The sequence below is a fragment of the Schistocerca cancellata genome, chromosome 10, assembly GCF_023864275.1.
Source record: "Schistocerca cancellata isolate TAMUIC-IGC-003103 chromosome 10, iqSchCanc2.1, whole genome shotgun sequence".
Taxonomy (NCBI): Eukaryota; Metazoa; Arthropoda; class Insecta; order Orthoptera; family Acrididae; genus Schistocerca; species Schistocerca cancellata.
In genome coordinates, this window is record NC_064635.1 from 133,085,439 (window position 1) to 133,102,749 (window position 17,311).

General features: G+C 36.3%; 1 protein-coding gene across 1 annotated transcript in view; it reads left to right on the forward strand.

Annotated features, from left to right (window-relative positions):
* Nucleotides 1-12,367, forward strand: part of LOC126106193 (serine/threonine-protein kinase SIK1-like) — a gene marked incomplete at its 5' end in the record, with an annotated part of 543,990 nt that extends 531,623 nt beyond the window's left edge. Inside the window, one exon of the mRNA XM_049912429.1 lies at nucleotides 10,683-12,367. Coding sequence (XP_049768386.1) covers nucleotides 10,683-10,811 — 129 coding nt within the window. The remainder of the gene's footprint in view (nucleotides 1-10,682) is intronic.
* Between the last annotated feature and the right edge of the window lie 4,944 nt (nucleotides 12,368-17,311).

Sequence of the window (17,311 nt, forward strand, 5' to 3'; positions counted from 1 at the left end):
AGACTGCAGAGAGAGAGAGAGAGAGAGAGAGAGAGAGAGAGAGAGAGAGTGTGTGTGTGTGTGTGTGTGTGTGTGTGTGTGTGTGTGAATCTTTTTATTGTGCCTATCGCGACTCAGCATCTCCGCTATATCCTGAGTAGCAACTTTCCTTCTCTGGTATTGTGACATCTACTTGTCTTTTTTCAGATTGCCAGAGATGTGGAAATCACATAATTGAAAGATCTAGGCTGTATGGAGGATGTTGCAGCATTCCTCAATCAAACTGAGGAACTTGATGAGCAGAGGTCCCCTGAAGTCAAAGGAGAAGGTCATCAAGATCTTGCTGGAGCTTGTGTGAACAGCTTTGGATTTCTTTGATGGGTCAGATGTGGGTTGTTTCCACTGTTGCATTTGCCATTTCGGACTCAAAATGATGGCACCACGTAAGATCACAATGACCTTCTACTTTGACTGCAGGGGCCCTCTGTTTGTCAAATTCCATGAGTATGAACCATAATCAATGAAGAAATGCTGCAGAAACTGTGATGCACTATAAAGTCAAAACCCAAAGGAATGCTGTCAGATGGAATCATCCTGTTGCATGACAATCTTGTCCCCAGACTGCCAATTGAATGAAGGCTACACTTCAGCAATTTGGTTGGGAAATACTTCAACATCCTCCATACAGCCCAGATAGTTCACCATGCAATTTTCACATCTTTATTAACCGGGAAAAAAAAACATGTGGATGTCGGTTTCAGTCTGATGAGGAAGTTCAAGAGTGGGTGCAGTTGTGGATCCTTCAACAACTGATCACATTGTATAAAACAGAAATTGATTGTGTCTTCCCCCAAGGGGTTAAATAACATGTATGATGATTACTTTTGAATGAAACCATCCATGGTCACACTGTGGTGGGTGTTCATTTTTCATTGACTGCCCTTTATATTGTAAACATGATTTGCTTTGTTCAGGACTGTACCATATGCGAGCAACTCCCATTTGTATCATGATGCCCTGAACCAAAACCAAGTTTGCGCTCAGCTTAAATTAATGAAAGGTCAAATGTAATACACTATAGTAGTGCTGTCATCATTATGATGTAGAAAGGAGAGAACACACAAAGAAACACTGCCCCTTCAACTACTCTTAGAAGATACTTTGAAGAAAGATAAATCTACAGTTACAGCATTTATTGATGTAGACATTTTGAAGTCGGAAGGGGAAAAAATGTAGAAAACTAAAGGCTGTCTACAAATTCATGTGTGACACTTTTACGGTGACAACACTGATTTCTACCCTCTGGAATTTTCAACTGATACTTACTGCATCACACAGATGTTTTTTGCAGTATCAGTGCAGTACTACTGTACGGTGTTACACCCCGCATTTAAACACTGCAGTTTATTCCAGTATTGGTTTTACAGTATTTACTGTGACCAATTCAAATTTCACTGAATAGACAAATTATTTATCTACAACTAGACACATGCCTAGGTCCTTAAATGATGACTTACATTTCTTGTGCAGTGTTGCATTTTTCATTAAGAGAACATTTTGTTTCTTAGCTTTTGGTCAACTTGCGAGACAGTTTGAAAGCAATGTGACAGATTCATAATTTGGTACTGCAGATTCTGCTTCTGGGCATACTGTAAGTCAATAATAACAGACTTGATTGGAATATTGTGATATTTGCAAATGGAGCAATTACTTGTAACTCAGGTTGCATTAAAATCTGCATCACTGTGTTTTTTGCAATGTCTTACCAACACTTAGTTCATTGAGGTATATGGCCTTTTTTGAGCATTGACTGTGGAGGGGAACCTGTGTCATGAAGCAAAGGGAGAAAAGCAAGGTGCAAGTAAAAGAAATATAGTTTTTGAGAAACTGGATACATGTAACAGAAATGGAGAAGATGAGAGATTAAATTGTTAATGGAAACAAGATTGAGGAAAAAGGATTGAAATGATAGGAACATTTGAAGACACTGGATGATGTGAGGGTGCCTAACCATAAGCAGTTTAGGATCACTATGCCCATATTTGTATGAATGCACTTGTTTATTTACATTGTTAGTCATCAGCAACATATCATCTGATCCAATTGCATTTTATGAGAGTATTTATGTAGTTAGCTCCACTTTATATGTTATATGAATGACACATATGTAACAAATATGCATGTTTTTATGCAGTGATTGCATGAAAGTCATGGAAAGGCACTGGGTGTGATGTTAATAGGAAATCAGTCCTGGAAGTAGTAGTTGAAGCAAGAACGCTACGAGGTGTAGGAATCGCTGATCCCCACATCATCCATTACTATTCACAACTGTTCTTTTGTAGTCGGCGCTGGGTTCACCAACTGTACACACATTTTGACAGCATCCCATAAATTCTCAACTGGGTTAAGATAGTGTGATCTGGGAGACCAAACTGTGGTCAAGAATTAACTGGAGAATTAATCAAATCACCTCTGTGCAATCGAACAGCAGTGATTTGTTCCATTGTTCTGTTGAAATGCCATATCTCCATTGCTGTGCTCTTAATGCCAGAAAGGGATGCAGAGGGTTAGCAATAATGTCCACATATTGTGCATCTGTCATTCTTTCCTGCAGCCAGACACTGGGGCCTAATGTGAACAGAGCCCAGACTGTAGTAGAAGCAACTTCTACCTGCACACAACCTTGCTGACACAAATGATCTGCAGTGGTTTAGACACTGGACTCGCATTCGGGAGGACGACGGTTCAATCCCGCGTCTGGCCATCCTGATTTAGGTTTTCCGTGATTTCCCTAAATCGTTCCAGGCAAATGCCGGGATGGTTCCTTTGAAAGGGCACGGCCGACTTACTTCCCCGTCCTTCCCTAATCCAATGAGACCGATGACCTCACTGTCTGGTCTCCTTCCCCAAACAACCCAACCCAACCCAACAAATGATCGAAAGATTCATAGGGGGTATGACATATTTCCATGTGGCTGTCAGCTCGATACAACTGATACCAAGGGTCAAGTACATGGTCTGATTCCATTCATCAGCTTTGACCGGTGACGTCCTGTGCAAAGGATGTAAATGGCCTGTTATTAAATACCATCTATGTTTGTCTTAGTAAATGGGGTAAAATAATCTGTTTATTCCAAATATGTCATCATTTACAAGGGTGTGCTTAGGCAGGAACCTGAGAGTACAGTTTAAAATGTTGCTAGAGAAATGAGTAGCAATCATATTTATAATTTTGGTTCTTATAAATATTTGCCTGTTTTTTCCTGAATGTGACATTGTGGAGGTGCAGTGTATTTGAAACACATTGTTTCTGTAGGGGGTACATTGTTGTCAGCAGTGGCAGATTTTTGTGGTAAATGTTTGTGCATGTTGTTTGGTTTGTAGTAGTGGTTCAGTTGAATGGGATTGAGTCTCTGGTTTGGTTTTGGTTTCTGAACTCTTAGTTCTCAGTTTTAGTTTGTTGTTTTATATGCTGCATGTTGAGTGTTTTATGGAGTTTTGCTTTGGAGTTGTATTTGAATATCTTATTGCTTGCAGTATGCTTTTTGCGCGTGCACGCGTGTGGGGGGGGGGGGGGGCAGCCTTGATTCATTTGAGGGAGGTTTCCATGAGTTATAAGTATGCTTTAATAGCTCAAGTGAAATTTGCAGTACTGATTTTTTTGTTTTATTAGGTGGGATGGTCTGGTGTTGCTCTCTTCATTTAGGCTAGGTAGGTCAAGTGAAATTTGAGATAATAATTATTATTCTATTTTTATGGTGGAAGAGTGGGCTGTGGTAAAATCATTATCTTTATTTGAGCTATATTGATTAAGTGAACAGTTGATTACAATTGTATGTTTTTTGTATTTTTTTTATTTGAAGTAATTTGTTAGTGTTCTTTATGGTTATGTGATTGTCTTGAATTGATGTTAGTGTTATGTCATATTTTTAGTTTGTTACCACCAAAACAGCCTAATGCTTATGGCTGACCCTTTAATTTCATTTCATTGTGTGACTGAAATACTTTGCGTTTTTCTTATGTTTGCTTGTGGCAGTAATAGTTTATCTTGTGGTTGCCACCTTTGAGCATCTAAGTGGTTTTCTTAGCAACTTATGTGAGCTGCACTGTTTATTCCAAGTATGACATCACAGGTCAAAGCAGACAGGTGGAATCAAAAGTGCACTAATATTGATATGGATTCATCAGACAGCTACATGCTGCCACATTTATATCATCTAGTGATGATGTTTGTGAGTCAGAGCCAGCAGCTGATCTCTTATGTTGAGGTGTCAGCAATGGGACATGAGTCAGCTGTTGGCTGCCAAAGCCTAAACAGTGAATTTGCCTCCACTCGGTCCTGGTAGAAATTGGTTGCTGGTATCTCACGTTCAAATAGGCAGTGGTCTGGCCCACAGAAGACTGTCGACTGTGCAGTGTGTCACTGCAGTAGGTTCGTGTCTGCCATTTGTCACATACTCGTTCTCACCCTGTGTGCCAATTTACATGTATGGAAACATTGTCTATGATGTTGAAGATTCATACTAGACACTTGTTCTTGAAAAACCCAAATTACTGTCTGCTCTTCAATATGCTGTCTATGATTCTTGCAAAGATTATTGTCATACATTTGAAGTTAGTAAATTTGCGATGTGCCACTACACACTGGTCCGCAGCAGAGAGCTCAGATTGTGCATGATGCCATAAAGTGCATCTTGCTGCAACATTCAGGAATTTAGGCATTATATGCAACATGTGCAATGACCCTTTCCATGACTTTTGCTATACATAGGTGTGCTGACTGTGTAAAGATTCTTGCACAGTGAAGGATCAGGTGATATGTTGGTGAAGACACAATAAAAAAAAAAAAACTAAATTCTGTCCAAACAGGTCTTGAAGGCCCAATGGTACCAACCTGCCACCATGTCATCCTCAGCCCACAGGCGACACCCATTGCAAATATGGAGGGACATGTGGCCAGCACACCACTCTCCCGACCATTGTCAGTTTTTGTAACCAGACCCACTATTTCCCAATCTTGCAGCTCCTCAATTGGTCTCACAAGGGCTGAATGCACACCACTTGCCAACAGTGCTTGGCAGACTGGACAGTCACCTGTCCAAGTGCTAGCCAAGCCCAACAGCACTTAACTTTGGTAATCTAACAGGAAATGGAGTTACCACTGTGACAAGCTGTTAGCCTGCCGATGACAAGGAGAATGTTTTAAAAAAATCTGTCTTAAGACAGCCTAATCTAATCTATTAGAACTATACTGATACAATTAAAATAATAATAGTAGTAGTAGTAGTAGTAGTAGTAGTAGTAGTAGTAGTAGTAGTAAGAAGAAGAAGAAGAAGAAGAAGAAGAAGAAGAAGAAGAAGAAATTACAAGCATTGGCCAAACGACTTAGAAGATACAAAAAAAAGTGAAAATAGAAGGAAACAAAACCAAACATTCAGCACAAACCAAAAGAAATTTTACCAGACAATAGATAACACACACATTAAAATAGACAATAAACCAAGCATAACAGACATGGAAAACTTCTGGAGCAACATATGGTCAAATCTGGTACAACATAACAGGCATGCACGGTGGATACAAGCAGAAACAGACACATACAAGATGATACCGCGGATGCCTGAAGTGATAATTTTGCAACATGAAGTCACCCAAGCAATTAATTCTACTCACAATTGGAAAGCCTCTGGGAAAGATAAAATAGCAAATTTCTGGCTAAAGAAGTTAACCTCAACAGATTCACATCTAACTAAATTATTTAACAGTTACGTTGCAGACCCATACACGTTCCCTGATACACTTACACATGGAATAACTTATCTGAAACCTAAAGATCAAGCAGACACAGCAAACCCAGCTAAATATCGCCCCATAACATGCCTACCAACAATATACAAAATATTAGCTTCAGTCATTACACAGAAATTAATAACACATACAACACAGAACAAAATTATAAATGAAGAACAAAAAGGCTGTTGCAAAGGAGCACGAGGATGTAAAGAGCAACTGATAATAGATGCAGAGGTGACATATCAAGCTAAAACTAAACAAGGGTCACTAAACTACGCATACATTGATTACCAAAAAGCTTTTGATAGTGTATCCCACTCATGGTTACTACAAATATTGGAAATATACAAAGTAGATCCTAAATTGATACAGTTCCTAAATGTAGTTATGAAAAATTGGAAAACCACACTTAATATACAAACAAATTCAAATACTATCACATCACAGCCAATACAGATTAAGTGTAGAATATACCAAGGAGACTCATTAAGTCCTTTCTGGTTCTGCCTTGCTCTGAACCCATTATCCAACATGCTAAATAATACAAATTATGGATACAATATTACTGGAACATACCAACACAAAATCACACATTTGCTATACATGGATGATCTAAAACTACTGGCAGCAACAAATCAACAACTCAACCAATTACTAAAGATAACAGAAGTATTCAGCAATGATATAAATATGGCTTTTGGAACAGACAAATGTAAGAAAAATAGCATAGTCAAGGTAAAACACATTAAACAAGAAGATTACATATTGGATAACCACAGCGACTGCATAGAAGCGATGGAAAAAACAGATGCTGATAAATATCTAGGATACAGACAAAAAATAGGAATAGATAATACAAATATTAAAGAAGAACTAAAAGAAAAATATAGACAAAGACTAACAAAAATACTGAAAACAGAATTGACAGCAAGAAACAAGACAAAAGCTATAAATACTTATGCTATACCAATATTGACCTACTCATTTGGAGTAGTGAAATGGAGTAACACAGACCTAGAAGCACTCAATACACTTACATGTTCACAATGCCACAAATATAGAATACATCACATACATTCAGCAACAGAAAGATTCACATTAAGCAGAAAGGAAGGAGGAAGGGGATTTATTGACATAAAAACCCTACATTATGGACAGGTAGACAATTTAAGAATATTCTTTCTGTAACGAGCAGAAACTAGCAAAATACACAAAGCAATCACTCATATAAATACATTGGCTACACCACTGCAATTTCATAACCACTTCTACAACCCTCTAGATCACATAACATCAACAGACACGAAGAAAGTAAACTGGAAAAAGAAAACACTACATGGCAAGCACCCGTATCATTTAACACAGCCACACATAGATCAAGACGCATCCAACACATGGCTAAGAAAAGACAATATATACAGTGAGACGGAAGGATTCATGATTGCAATACAGGACCAAACAATAAACACCAGATATTACAGCAAGCATATTATTAAAGATCCCAATACCACAACAGATAAATGCAGACTTTGCAAACAACAAATAGAAACAGTAGATCACATCACAAGCGGATGTACAATACTAGCAAATACAGAATACCCCAGAAGACATGACAATGTAGCAAAAATAATACATCAACAGCTTGCCTTACAACATAAACTTATAAAACAACATGTTCCCACATACAAGTATGCACAACAAAATGTACTAGAGAATGATGAATAAAAATTATACTGGAATAGAACCATTATAACAGATAAAACAACACCATATAACAAACCTGACATCATACTCACCAATAAAAAGACGAAATTAACACAACTAATAGAAATATCCATACCCAATACAACAAATATACAAAAGAAAACAGGAGAAAAAATTGAAAAATACATCCAACTGGCTGAGGAAGTCAAGGACATATGGCATCAGGATAAAGTTGACATTATACCAATTATACTATCAACTACAGGAGTCATACCACACAATATCCACCAGTACATCAATGCAATACAGCTATATATATACAACTACAGAAACCTGTAATTATTGATACATGTTCAATCACCCGAAAGTTCCTAAATGCAATATAACATATACCGTACAGTTAAAAGGAAGCCACGCTTGATCAAGGTCCGCGTCACTTTCCATTTTTGACCAGACACGTCTGAGATAAGAAAGAAAGAAATAATAATAATAATAATAATAATAATAATAATAATAATAGTGATAATACTTTGCAAAATTCACTGACTGCCAGTGATATAGTTTGTGTGAATACTTCTCAGTGCATTGTGAGGAAAATGTGAGATAGAGATTACAACTGTTTGTAATTTCGAGCCAATATTATAAGACTTTTTTTCCCTCTCTCTACAGAGTACAATAAATAAAATGTAACAGGACATTGCTGATACTTTTCCCCATTTTATTAGTGATCTTGCCTGATAAGCACATAAAATTAACACAAGTTCCATAACACAACACCATACATCACCATGCTCTACACAACACCAATGCTTTAATAACGTGTCTGACACAAAATGCACTTCCTCCAACAGGACAACAACAACTTACTCTAAACTGTGGTACATGCCAAAGATATAAATCATGTTGCAAAAAAAGCAGCACATTCTTATTGCATCATAGCTTTTGCTTGCAACTTCATCTGCGTGGGCCTTGAACCCACATGAATTTTGAAAAATTCTGAAGCTTATTATCAGTGAGAAAAATGGATATTAAGAATTGAAGATCAAGTTGTCAAAAGGGTGAAAGTGATTTTTACTGCCAACTCGACAACCTTATCAAAGACAGTAGTTACATCAATTCAAGAATGAACTCAAGAATGTCTATGGATAACGACATTAAACTGTTATTATTATTATTATTATTATTATTATTATTATTATTATTATTATTATGATAAAAAGTTCCAAAATACTTCTTTTATGGACTCTGTCATTTCTATCTTGATTTATTTAGTTTAGTTTTATAAAACTTCTGCTGTCCCAATTCTTTTCTTCCCACATAATGAAATGATCCTTACATGAAACTGAGTTCATCCACATCAAAAAATAAATTTGATTATGGCAAAATTTTCACAGAAAAGCATCTAAAGATTCCTAAGACAGTTCCCCTGTATCTCGTAAGGATTTCTGTTTCCCTGTATTGAGCCAGATAAAGGAAACTCACTCTATGCGTATATAACTCATCTTCTTGGTGGTGTATCAAGATGAACATGTACCAGATTTTAAGTTAGACATCTGGAAATAACAACTATGAAAACCACATGCTGTTTCATGTAGTAACTTTTGCATGTAGACTGGTTTGATGTAGCTGCTCTATCCTGTGCATGCCTTTTTGCCTCTTAGTAACTACTGCAAACCTACATCCTTCTGAATCAGCTTACTGTATTCATCTCTTGGTCTCCCTCTATAATTTTTACCCCCCATGTTCCCCAACAGTGCTAAACTGGTGATCCCTTCATGTTTCAGAATGTGTCCTATCAACCAATCCCTTCTTCTAGTCAAGTTGTGCCACAAAGTCCTTATCTCCTCAATTTTATTCATTACTTCCTTGTTAGTTGCATGATCTGTGCATCTAATCTTCAGCATTTTTCTGTAGAATCATATTTCAAAAGCTCCTATTCTCTTCTTGTTTACACTATTTATCATCCACACTTCATTTCGATATGTGGCTACATTCCATACAAATACTTTGAGAAAAGACTTTATGACACTTAAATCTTTACTCAATGTTAACAAATTTCTCTTCTTCAGAAAAGCTTTTCTTGCCATTGCGAGTCTAGATTTTATATCCTCTCTACTTCAGCCATCATCAATTATTTTGCTGTCCAATTAGTAAAACTCATCTATTACTTTCAGTGTCTCATTTCCTAATCTAATTCCCTCAGCATAATTTGATTTAATTCAACTACATTCGATTACCTTCGTTTTGCTTTTGTTGATGCTCATCTTACATCCTATCTCCAAGACACTGTCCATTCGGTTCAAATGCTCAACTTCTCATCTTCATCTATGTCCTTGTCCATTTCTGTAATACTACTCTCAAGTTCATCTCCCTTCGACAGACCCTCAATATACTCCTTCCACCTTTCAGCTTTCCCTTTTTTGCTTAGGACTGGTTTTCCATCTGAGCTCTTGATATTCGCGCAGGTGATTCTCTTTTCTCCAACAGTTTCTTTAATTTTCCTGCAGGCACTGTCTGTCTTTCCCCTAGTGGTATATGCTTCTAAATTCTTGCAAATCTTTGCATGACGCATGTTCAAATATATGGACAGACAGACAAAAAATGTTATAAAAATAATTTGTGTTGGCTTCTGTTGCTGCTATAATACCCCTTATATTAAGTTTTCTTAAATACCTCCTACGTACAGACATCAGCCAGTTACAATTTTATTATATGTATAGATTCTTTTTGTTATTTTGTAAACATTTCAATAATCAATAATGCTTATGATGTTGATGATAAGATGGTGATAACTGAAAAATTTAGGATAAATTAACTATCTAAAAACAGACATATTTCGCCAAATACAAGTTCAGGTGTGATCTAAACAAATATTTCACTTTGATACATGTGTATACTTGGTTTAGATTTCGTTTAAATTTTTAAACAAACATGTAAAAATAAACTGTATGTGATGTTTTATTGGATCACGATGTGTTAAGCAAATGTATTTGTTTTTTACTAAATAGCAAGAATGCACCATTGATTGGCTTCATTAAAACAATCACAGTGGTCAAAAACCAGTTATGGCAATCAAATAAAGCTTTTCTAGAATTAACTGAGGCTGGTTGTGGTCACACTCAAAAGGTTTTTGCCCTCAGTTTAAACATCAGTTCTTTCAGCTTCTCATCACAATGATGTCAGTGGTTTGTTTTTGTCATTTACAGCCTCCTCCGCTGTCACTGAGTCCTGCACCTGGCTCCTACCTGCCGGGAGGCCTGCCTTGGCAACCACTGGGACCATCGGTCTGTGACAGTCCCATCCTCGAACTCACGGAGCACATGGAATCCGTCTGAAGGCAGTGGTGCAGAATGTTCGAAGGCTACATTTTACTTCAGCCCCCTGTGGGCTTCTGCCATTACGGGCCCAGTATTTGATTGCTTGAGAATGATTTATACTTCGAAACAGATTAAATTTTAAGAGTAAGGTGTAACTGTCAGCAGTCCTCGAACCTGAATATGATGCTCATTTTGCACTACATGTTGGCCTGTTAAACTTCAGCTCAATCAGGAATCCAATTTTTTTCTTTGGAAATGTGGTACACTACTTATAATCTACATCGAGTCACAGGTACTGACAGACCAAAATTCGGCCCGTAGCCATGTAACGTATTTTGGTGTAATATAATTTTAAAAATTTACAGTTTTGCATAGGTATGTGACCTTTTCTTTTGTGTAAAACTGGAACATATAAATTGTGATCACCACGTTTTTAGTTTTAAATAATCCAAAATACTCCACAGAAATTTAGAAGAGAGAAAAAATGTTTGTACACAAATCATACAGCTACTGGCTAAAATTTTGTACCATTCTTGGGATGTGGGAAAGGTAATGAGTAAAGGTCTCAAAATTTTGAGGATTGATGGATGTGACTGAACTGCAAATATGTGCTTTTTTTGTCCAAAGACATGTAGGGTTGTGTTGGAGATAAACTAGACTTGATTGGAGAAGTTGATTACAATAGGAGAAAGCCATTTTATGAGAGATGGTGTGAAAAATTTATAGGGCTTCATGATTGCTCAACATAATGTAGGAGATGAAGTGGTACTTGTGAAATGTGTAACTGCAACTATTGTAGTGAGCAGAATTTGAATACTAGTCATATGTGTGTCATTGTTGGTGTTGTTGTTAGTGAAAGTAGATGCAATGGCTCCAGATTTCTGTGGCACTTGTGCTCCAAGACAAGACTGTTTCACTTTCATGATTCATGTGAAGGGATGTACTTAATTTTGTGGTGCATATTTCAGTTTAATGTTTTTAAGTATTCAAATTGCAATCAGTTTATATTTCATCATTTGTAGTTAGTCTCTTTTTATTCTTCAAAGAAAAAGGAACATGAAATGGCAACAAAGCCACACAAAATGTACGGCCTCCAAAGTTAATCACCAATGTGAATTGCCTAGGTTGAGAGTTCCTAAGTTGTGATAATGCCTCTAGAATTCTAGTCTGTAACATAACATTATTATGATATCTGGAGTGATGATTTTTCATTATTTTGACTGTAATTTGTTCATATATACATGTGTGCTCTGATGAAACAAGTGTAAATAATGCTGCAAAAATCTGAAGGAATTGTTGTTTTGTGCTATGATAACTGTGTATGGTTTGTGTTAAAGCAGGACATTTACAAACTGTAAATAAAAAATTCAGTTTCATCAGTTTGATCACCTTCGGGCAACATGTGTGGAACATTACAAACATTTTTCACAATTGAAGGCAATGTTGTTGCATCAAATTTGTATGAAGTAATCCATACTGTCTTTCCTAGCCTGCGGACATTGCAACAGTGTTTTTAAATTTGTATGGCAAGTGGCCAGTGGCAGCTTTCTGGTGCTGGCACCTCTGCACACTGGCTTCGTAGTGCTTCCACATTTTGGATATTAAAAAATAGTGGTGCAGAGATGAAATGTAAGTTTCTCTCTTTTATGAAGTGTATCTGCGGTAAAGTGTGAATGAGAGATATTTAAAAAAAACAGTTTTTGCCATTTTACACACATTTCTTTATGGCCAACTATGAGAAAAATACAGCAAGTTTGAGAATTTATTTCAAAACTTTTACTGAACTGATCAATTTATCTTCAGCCCTGAGGTGAGATCCAATTCCTTCATTGCTCTAATATTTCAACTTCATACCTTTCATTCATTTTTTGAGAGAGCATGAGGCTCAACCATCACAGTCTGGATGATGTCCTTTAATCATTCCATATAGCAAGTAGGCATAGTGTATAATAAAAACCCAGAATTTATTACAACCAAAGTTAGAAATGTTAAAAGTGTAATATTCTGTTATGAAGGTCCTGCTGCTTTACACAAATAGCTTACACAGTTGACCCCACCCTAAATTCTGTCTGAAATGTAATATATTTGTCTCAGAGAGAACAGTTCTCAAACTTTGATTTGTCATGCAAGAGAGAGAAATTTATAACAAAATCAAGTTGACTTTCCTTTGAAAAATAAAACATTTTGAATAATTGTATATGCATTACTGTAACCAAGTGATTGCATATCATTTATAGTTATAATAATTTATTACACACGACACAAGTCAAATTTATAATGAGACATAATTACTTTTTAAACAAAGAACAGAATGAAAATATTCCACTCGAGATTTTCCATTGTTTAAATAGAATTAAAAATCTTACATTATTATAAGTATCAATGCATCATCATTTATATTTATAACAGTCCACAATTAAATGTAAAATTTTCTTGTTCAAACTGAAATTCTGTTCTCTATCAATGATGGTACAGTAGCACTTCTCCATCAAAAGGTTGCAGAGCAATCTCGTTTTAGAGACCCAAGCTGGCTGTTAAATATCCTTCAGCATTTTAGTTTATTACAAATTTTTACCCTCATACGGAGTACTGTCTCAACATGAAGTTTAAAACAGGTTGTTGAAAATCTGAAATGTTCTCTTCCTTGACTGCTGTTTTTATGCTTATATTGGATAAGTTGGTTATTTATGATTATTTAGTGCTAAACTGCAACATCTGTGGCATTTTGGTACACATCCTATGCCATTTTGATGGAACCAGTAATTATAGTTATCAAAAGTATTTTGCATCACACTATCTAGCATTTTTTTCTGTTTACTGAAAGGTATCATTACATTTACTTGATCTTCAGGAAAGGGTTTCATTTTAAATATTGTCATGTTCCACCAAGCACCAATGGAGAATTAGCTTGATGTTATCGTGGACTTACCATCACAATTCATTTCATCAATAGTTAGCTTCATTTTTACAGCTTCCCTGAAAACTGAATCTCAAAATACTGTGGTGACCAGGACATTGTTGTAGTCAAAGGAATACTGTTAGTGTTGAACTGTTCAGTAACAGCAGATCTGTTAAGTCTTAAAAGGCAAAACCTTCCTTCATTGACGTAAAGAAGATAATCCTTCTGTTAGCTGCTTTTATTCCACGGGCAGTTTCTGGTTCAATAAATTGTGACACCTGTCCTTCTCACTGATCTGGTGCCAGAGGACTATTTGTATCGAAGAGTTGTGACTTTCATAACAGAATGTAGCACATTTGACATTTGTGTCTTTTACCTGCTCAGGCTTTTTAATGTTAGTAACACTTTCTTACCAACTGAAGATATAGAATGCCAGTGTCTGGAATAAAGAGACAATGTCTGGGTTGCTCGTATGATAACTGCAAAAACTGTACAAAAGTCAACTACATTTATTAATTTAGATTTTTTGCATGGAGTCATCAATATGATAGCTTTTGCAAATGTCAAGTACAGTTACAAACATAAAATACATTTAGATCTTAGCCTCAGTTCTGAACCTAAATGTCTTTCATTATAGAGAGTGATTAGAAACCATGTGAAAAGCTTGTAAGGGTGGTGCAGGGTTAATTGTTAAGAAAAAATTCAATATGTTGCAGCATTTCCAACTTAATTAACATTAAAGTTAGCCAATCAGGCCATTGTTCACACAAATTTGAGCAGCCCACCAGAGATGGTGTTGCCAAACATATTCTTTACTTGGTTTCTTAAAACCGAGTAATGGAATGATTAAAAAATTGGACTTGGGATGGTAGTAAAGATTGAAGGCTGAGCAGTCTTGTGCACTGTAATCTGCATTATGAAAGCAGCTGACACTGCTTGTATCCAGTGGCTGACTTAAATTAACGTGTGCAATGGTCTTTTTGGGGTAGCTTCAATGCTAATTGACTCAGAAATAGCTCAATGTATTTAACTTCTTTCTAACAATTATTTCTGTGCACAACTGACCCTGCAACACCCTACATGTATAGAATACCAGGACAATCTGACAGTTCTTTTTCTGACATACTGGTCCAATGTCATGCCAATTTTTTTTAATAATTTTATATTCTGGCTTGTGCACAGCCATCTTTAACATTTTTCTTTTCTCATCGTCTTCAAAATGGTAATATAGGGCTGTAATGTGTCACATAAATTGTTTATAAGTATTAACATAATGCCTGCTAATGATCATTTAATGTGCTTATACAGTACATTCTTTGTCCACAAAGGTTGCAATTTTAGAATTCATTATGGTTAGTTTGATTTCTGGATTTATCTGAAGATAAAGATAATTGTTCAGAGCCAAAATTGGCCAGAGAGAAATATAAAGCAGCAGTCTAAATGGACAATATATTTAGTATAGCCATTGTTCCATTTAAGTTGTTCAGATATGTATAGAGTGCTCAGAGTGTGAGCTCATCAGTTATTTAGGACTGGCAAATCAGTGGAAAGGCATCACAGTAAAATTTGCAATTATTATGAAATCGGGCCACCATAAACTTCGGGAATGCAGTGGTGAAGGCACAGAAGCATATGTTAAGACTGGAGATATGAAACAAATCAGAGGCTTATTACACTAGACTACTGCTTGGATAGCTCACTCAGTAAAGCACACGCCTGTGAAAGGCAAAGATCCCAGGTTCAAGTCCTAGTCTGGCACACAGTTTTAATCTACTAGGAAGTTTAAAATCTGTCCACACTGCACTGCACAGTGAAAAATCACTTTCAAAGCAGACAAATTATTGAACTTGGTTCTTCAGACCTGTTACATGTAAAATTATCAGTGACGCACAGTAAATTTGACATTGCTGGATGTATTGGAATTAATCATGAACTTGTTTTTGTAGTCCATCAAGTATCAAGATGGCATCTATGAATAGCAGTCTTGCTTTCATGGACACTACACAGGTACACCAAAATGAATGAAAAGAATTTTGAAAAATTACAAAATATAAAGATTTTAAGCAAAAGTAAGAATCTGGAAATCGTTCTTGACACCCTTGCAACACCAGCAACTGCTTTTAACAAATAAACGAGAGTCTAAAAACTGGTAGCCATTCATAATCACTTACAATCAAGTAAATAATTGAATACAGTATACATGTAAAGCACATATTGCACCTCATAGCAGCACTTACCAACATGCAAATGGTGGCACTGTGTTGATGAAAATAAATATTTTGAGGAAAACAGTGGGCTTAGAGTGTGATACATCAGAAGTTTATTACTGAATGTGTGTAAAAGTTGGAGAATAGAGAAACAGTGCTAATCATCCAAAATGTGTAAATAATGTCAACTTAAGTGAGACTGAGTGAAAAGGATTCTATGAATAACCCATCACAGTCAAAGGGAGAATCATACAATGTACCTCACATACAAAAAGTGACAAAACCATGGGTTCTGACAGCAAGAGTTCTACAAGAAAGAGAAATATTTGGGACAAATAGGAGAGTCTCAGAGGATCCAATGTCATTAGATATCATCAAGCAAAATGTGGGAGGAGTCCACAAGAGTGGATGTCATATTGGGATAGAGAGAGAGAGAGAGAGAGAGAGAGAGAGAGAGAGAGAGAGAGAGAGAGAGAGAGAGAGATCAATTGACAAAATAGTTTGAAAGTATAAGGGAATCTGAGATAGCGATGAGCAGCTATAGGAAAAAGTGAAAGGAGAATTGAACAGCTGAGGGAAAAAATGATAGACAGATAGTGAAACTGCTCACAAGAAGCCACTTATCTTTCTGTAATACATGTATCTAATTCCAGCATGCCCTTTATTAATTTATGACTTGTCATTTCTCCTCAGTGCTTTTATTAAATTGCCAGGCTGTAAAATAATAGTTTATCTTTGGCACAATGTGTTGTACATCCATCTGTTTTGCTAAACTTGCAATTGAGAAAAAGATGGAGTAATAGTAACATACAACATGTCCACAGTGTATTGATCAGTGGTAAAATATAAGCTTTGTTAGTGGTTATAGCAAAATGAGTAGTCAAAAATAGATTACGAGCTCACACTATGTATGCACTGTACAAATATAAATTATTTCAAGTAATAATTCAGTGGACTCACCTCCATACCACAACTTTAGGGAGATGTGTTTACACTTGTGCATTATGTAGAGCTTTGTTCAGTGGAAGAGATGGGTTTCACAGTAGAAAAGATGAATAAATACTCATACCTCTTACAGTATGCACTTTAGAGCCCATGCCAACTGGACATCTTTTTCTCATTTTGGTCTCTACTACAACATCATAAAATATGGAAAGCAAAGATCTTGCCACAGAAGAGCTCCACTGTCAGAGGTATCAGAACAATTTTTGACTTGTTTGTTTCTGGGCGAGGGTACCTTCCTCATACTGATACATCTACCCCTCCCCATCAATTTGAATGTATGTAACATGGTCATGGAATCACCCTGTATATATTATGCACAGAAGGTACATACACATACATACTACTTCTCAGTAGACTTGCTTCCAGCATTGGGCTACTTTTTATAATGGAGCATCATACGCTATAGT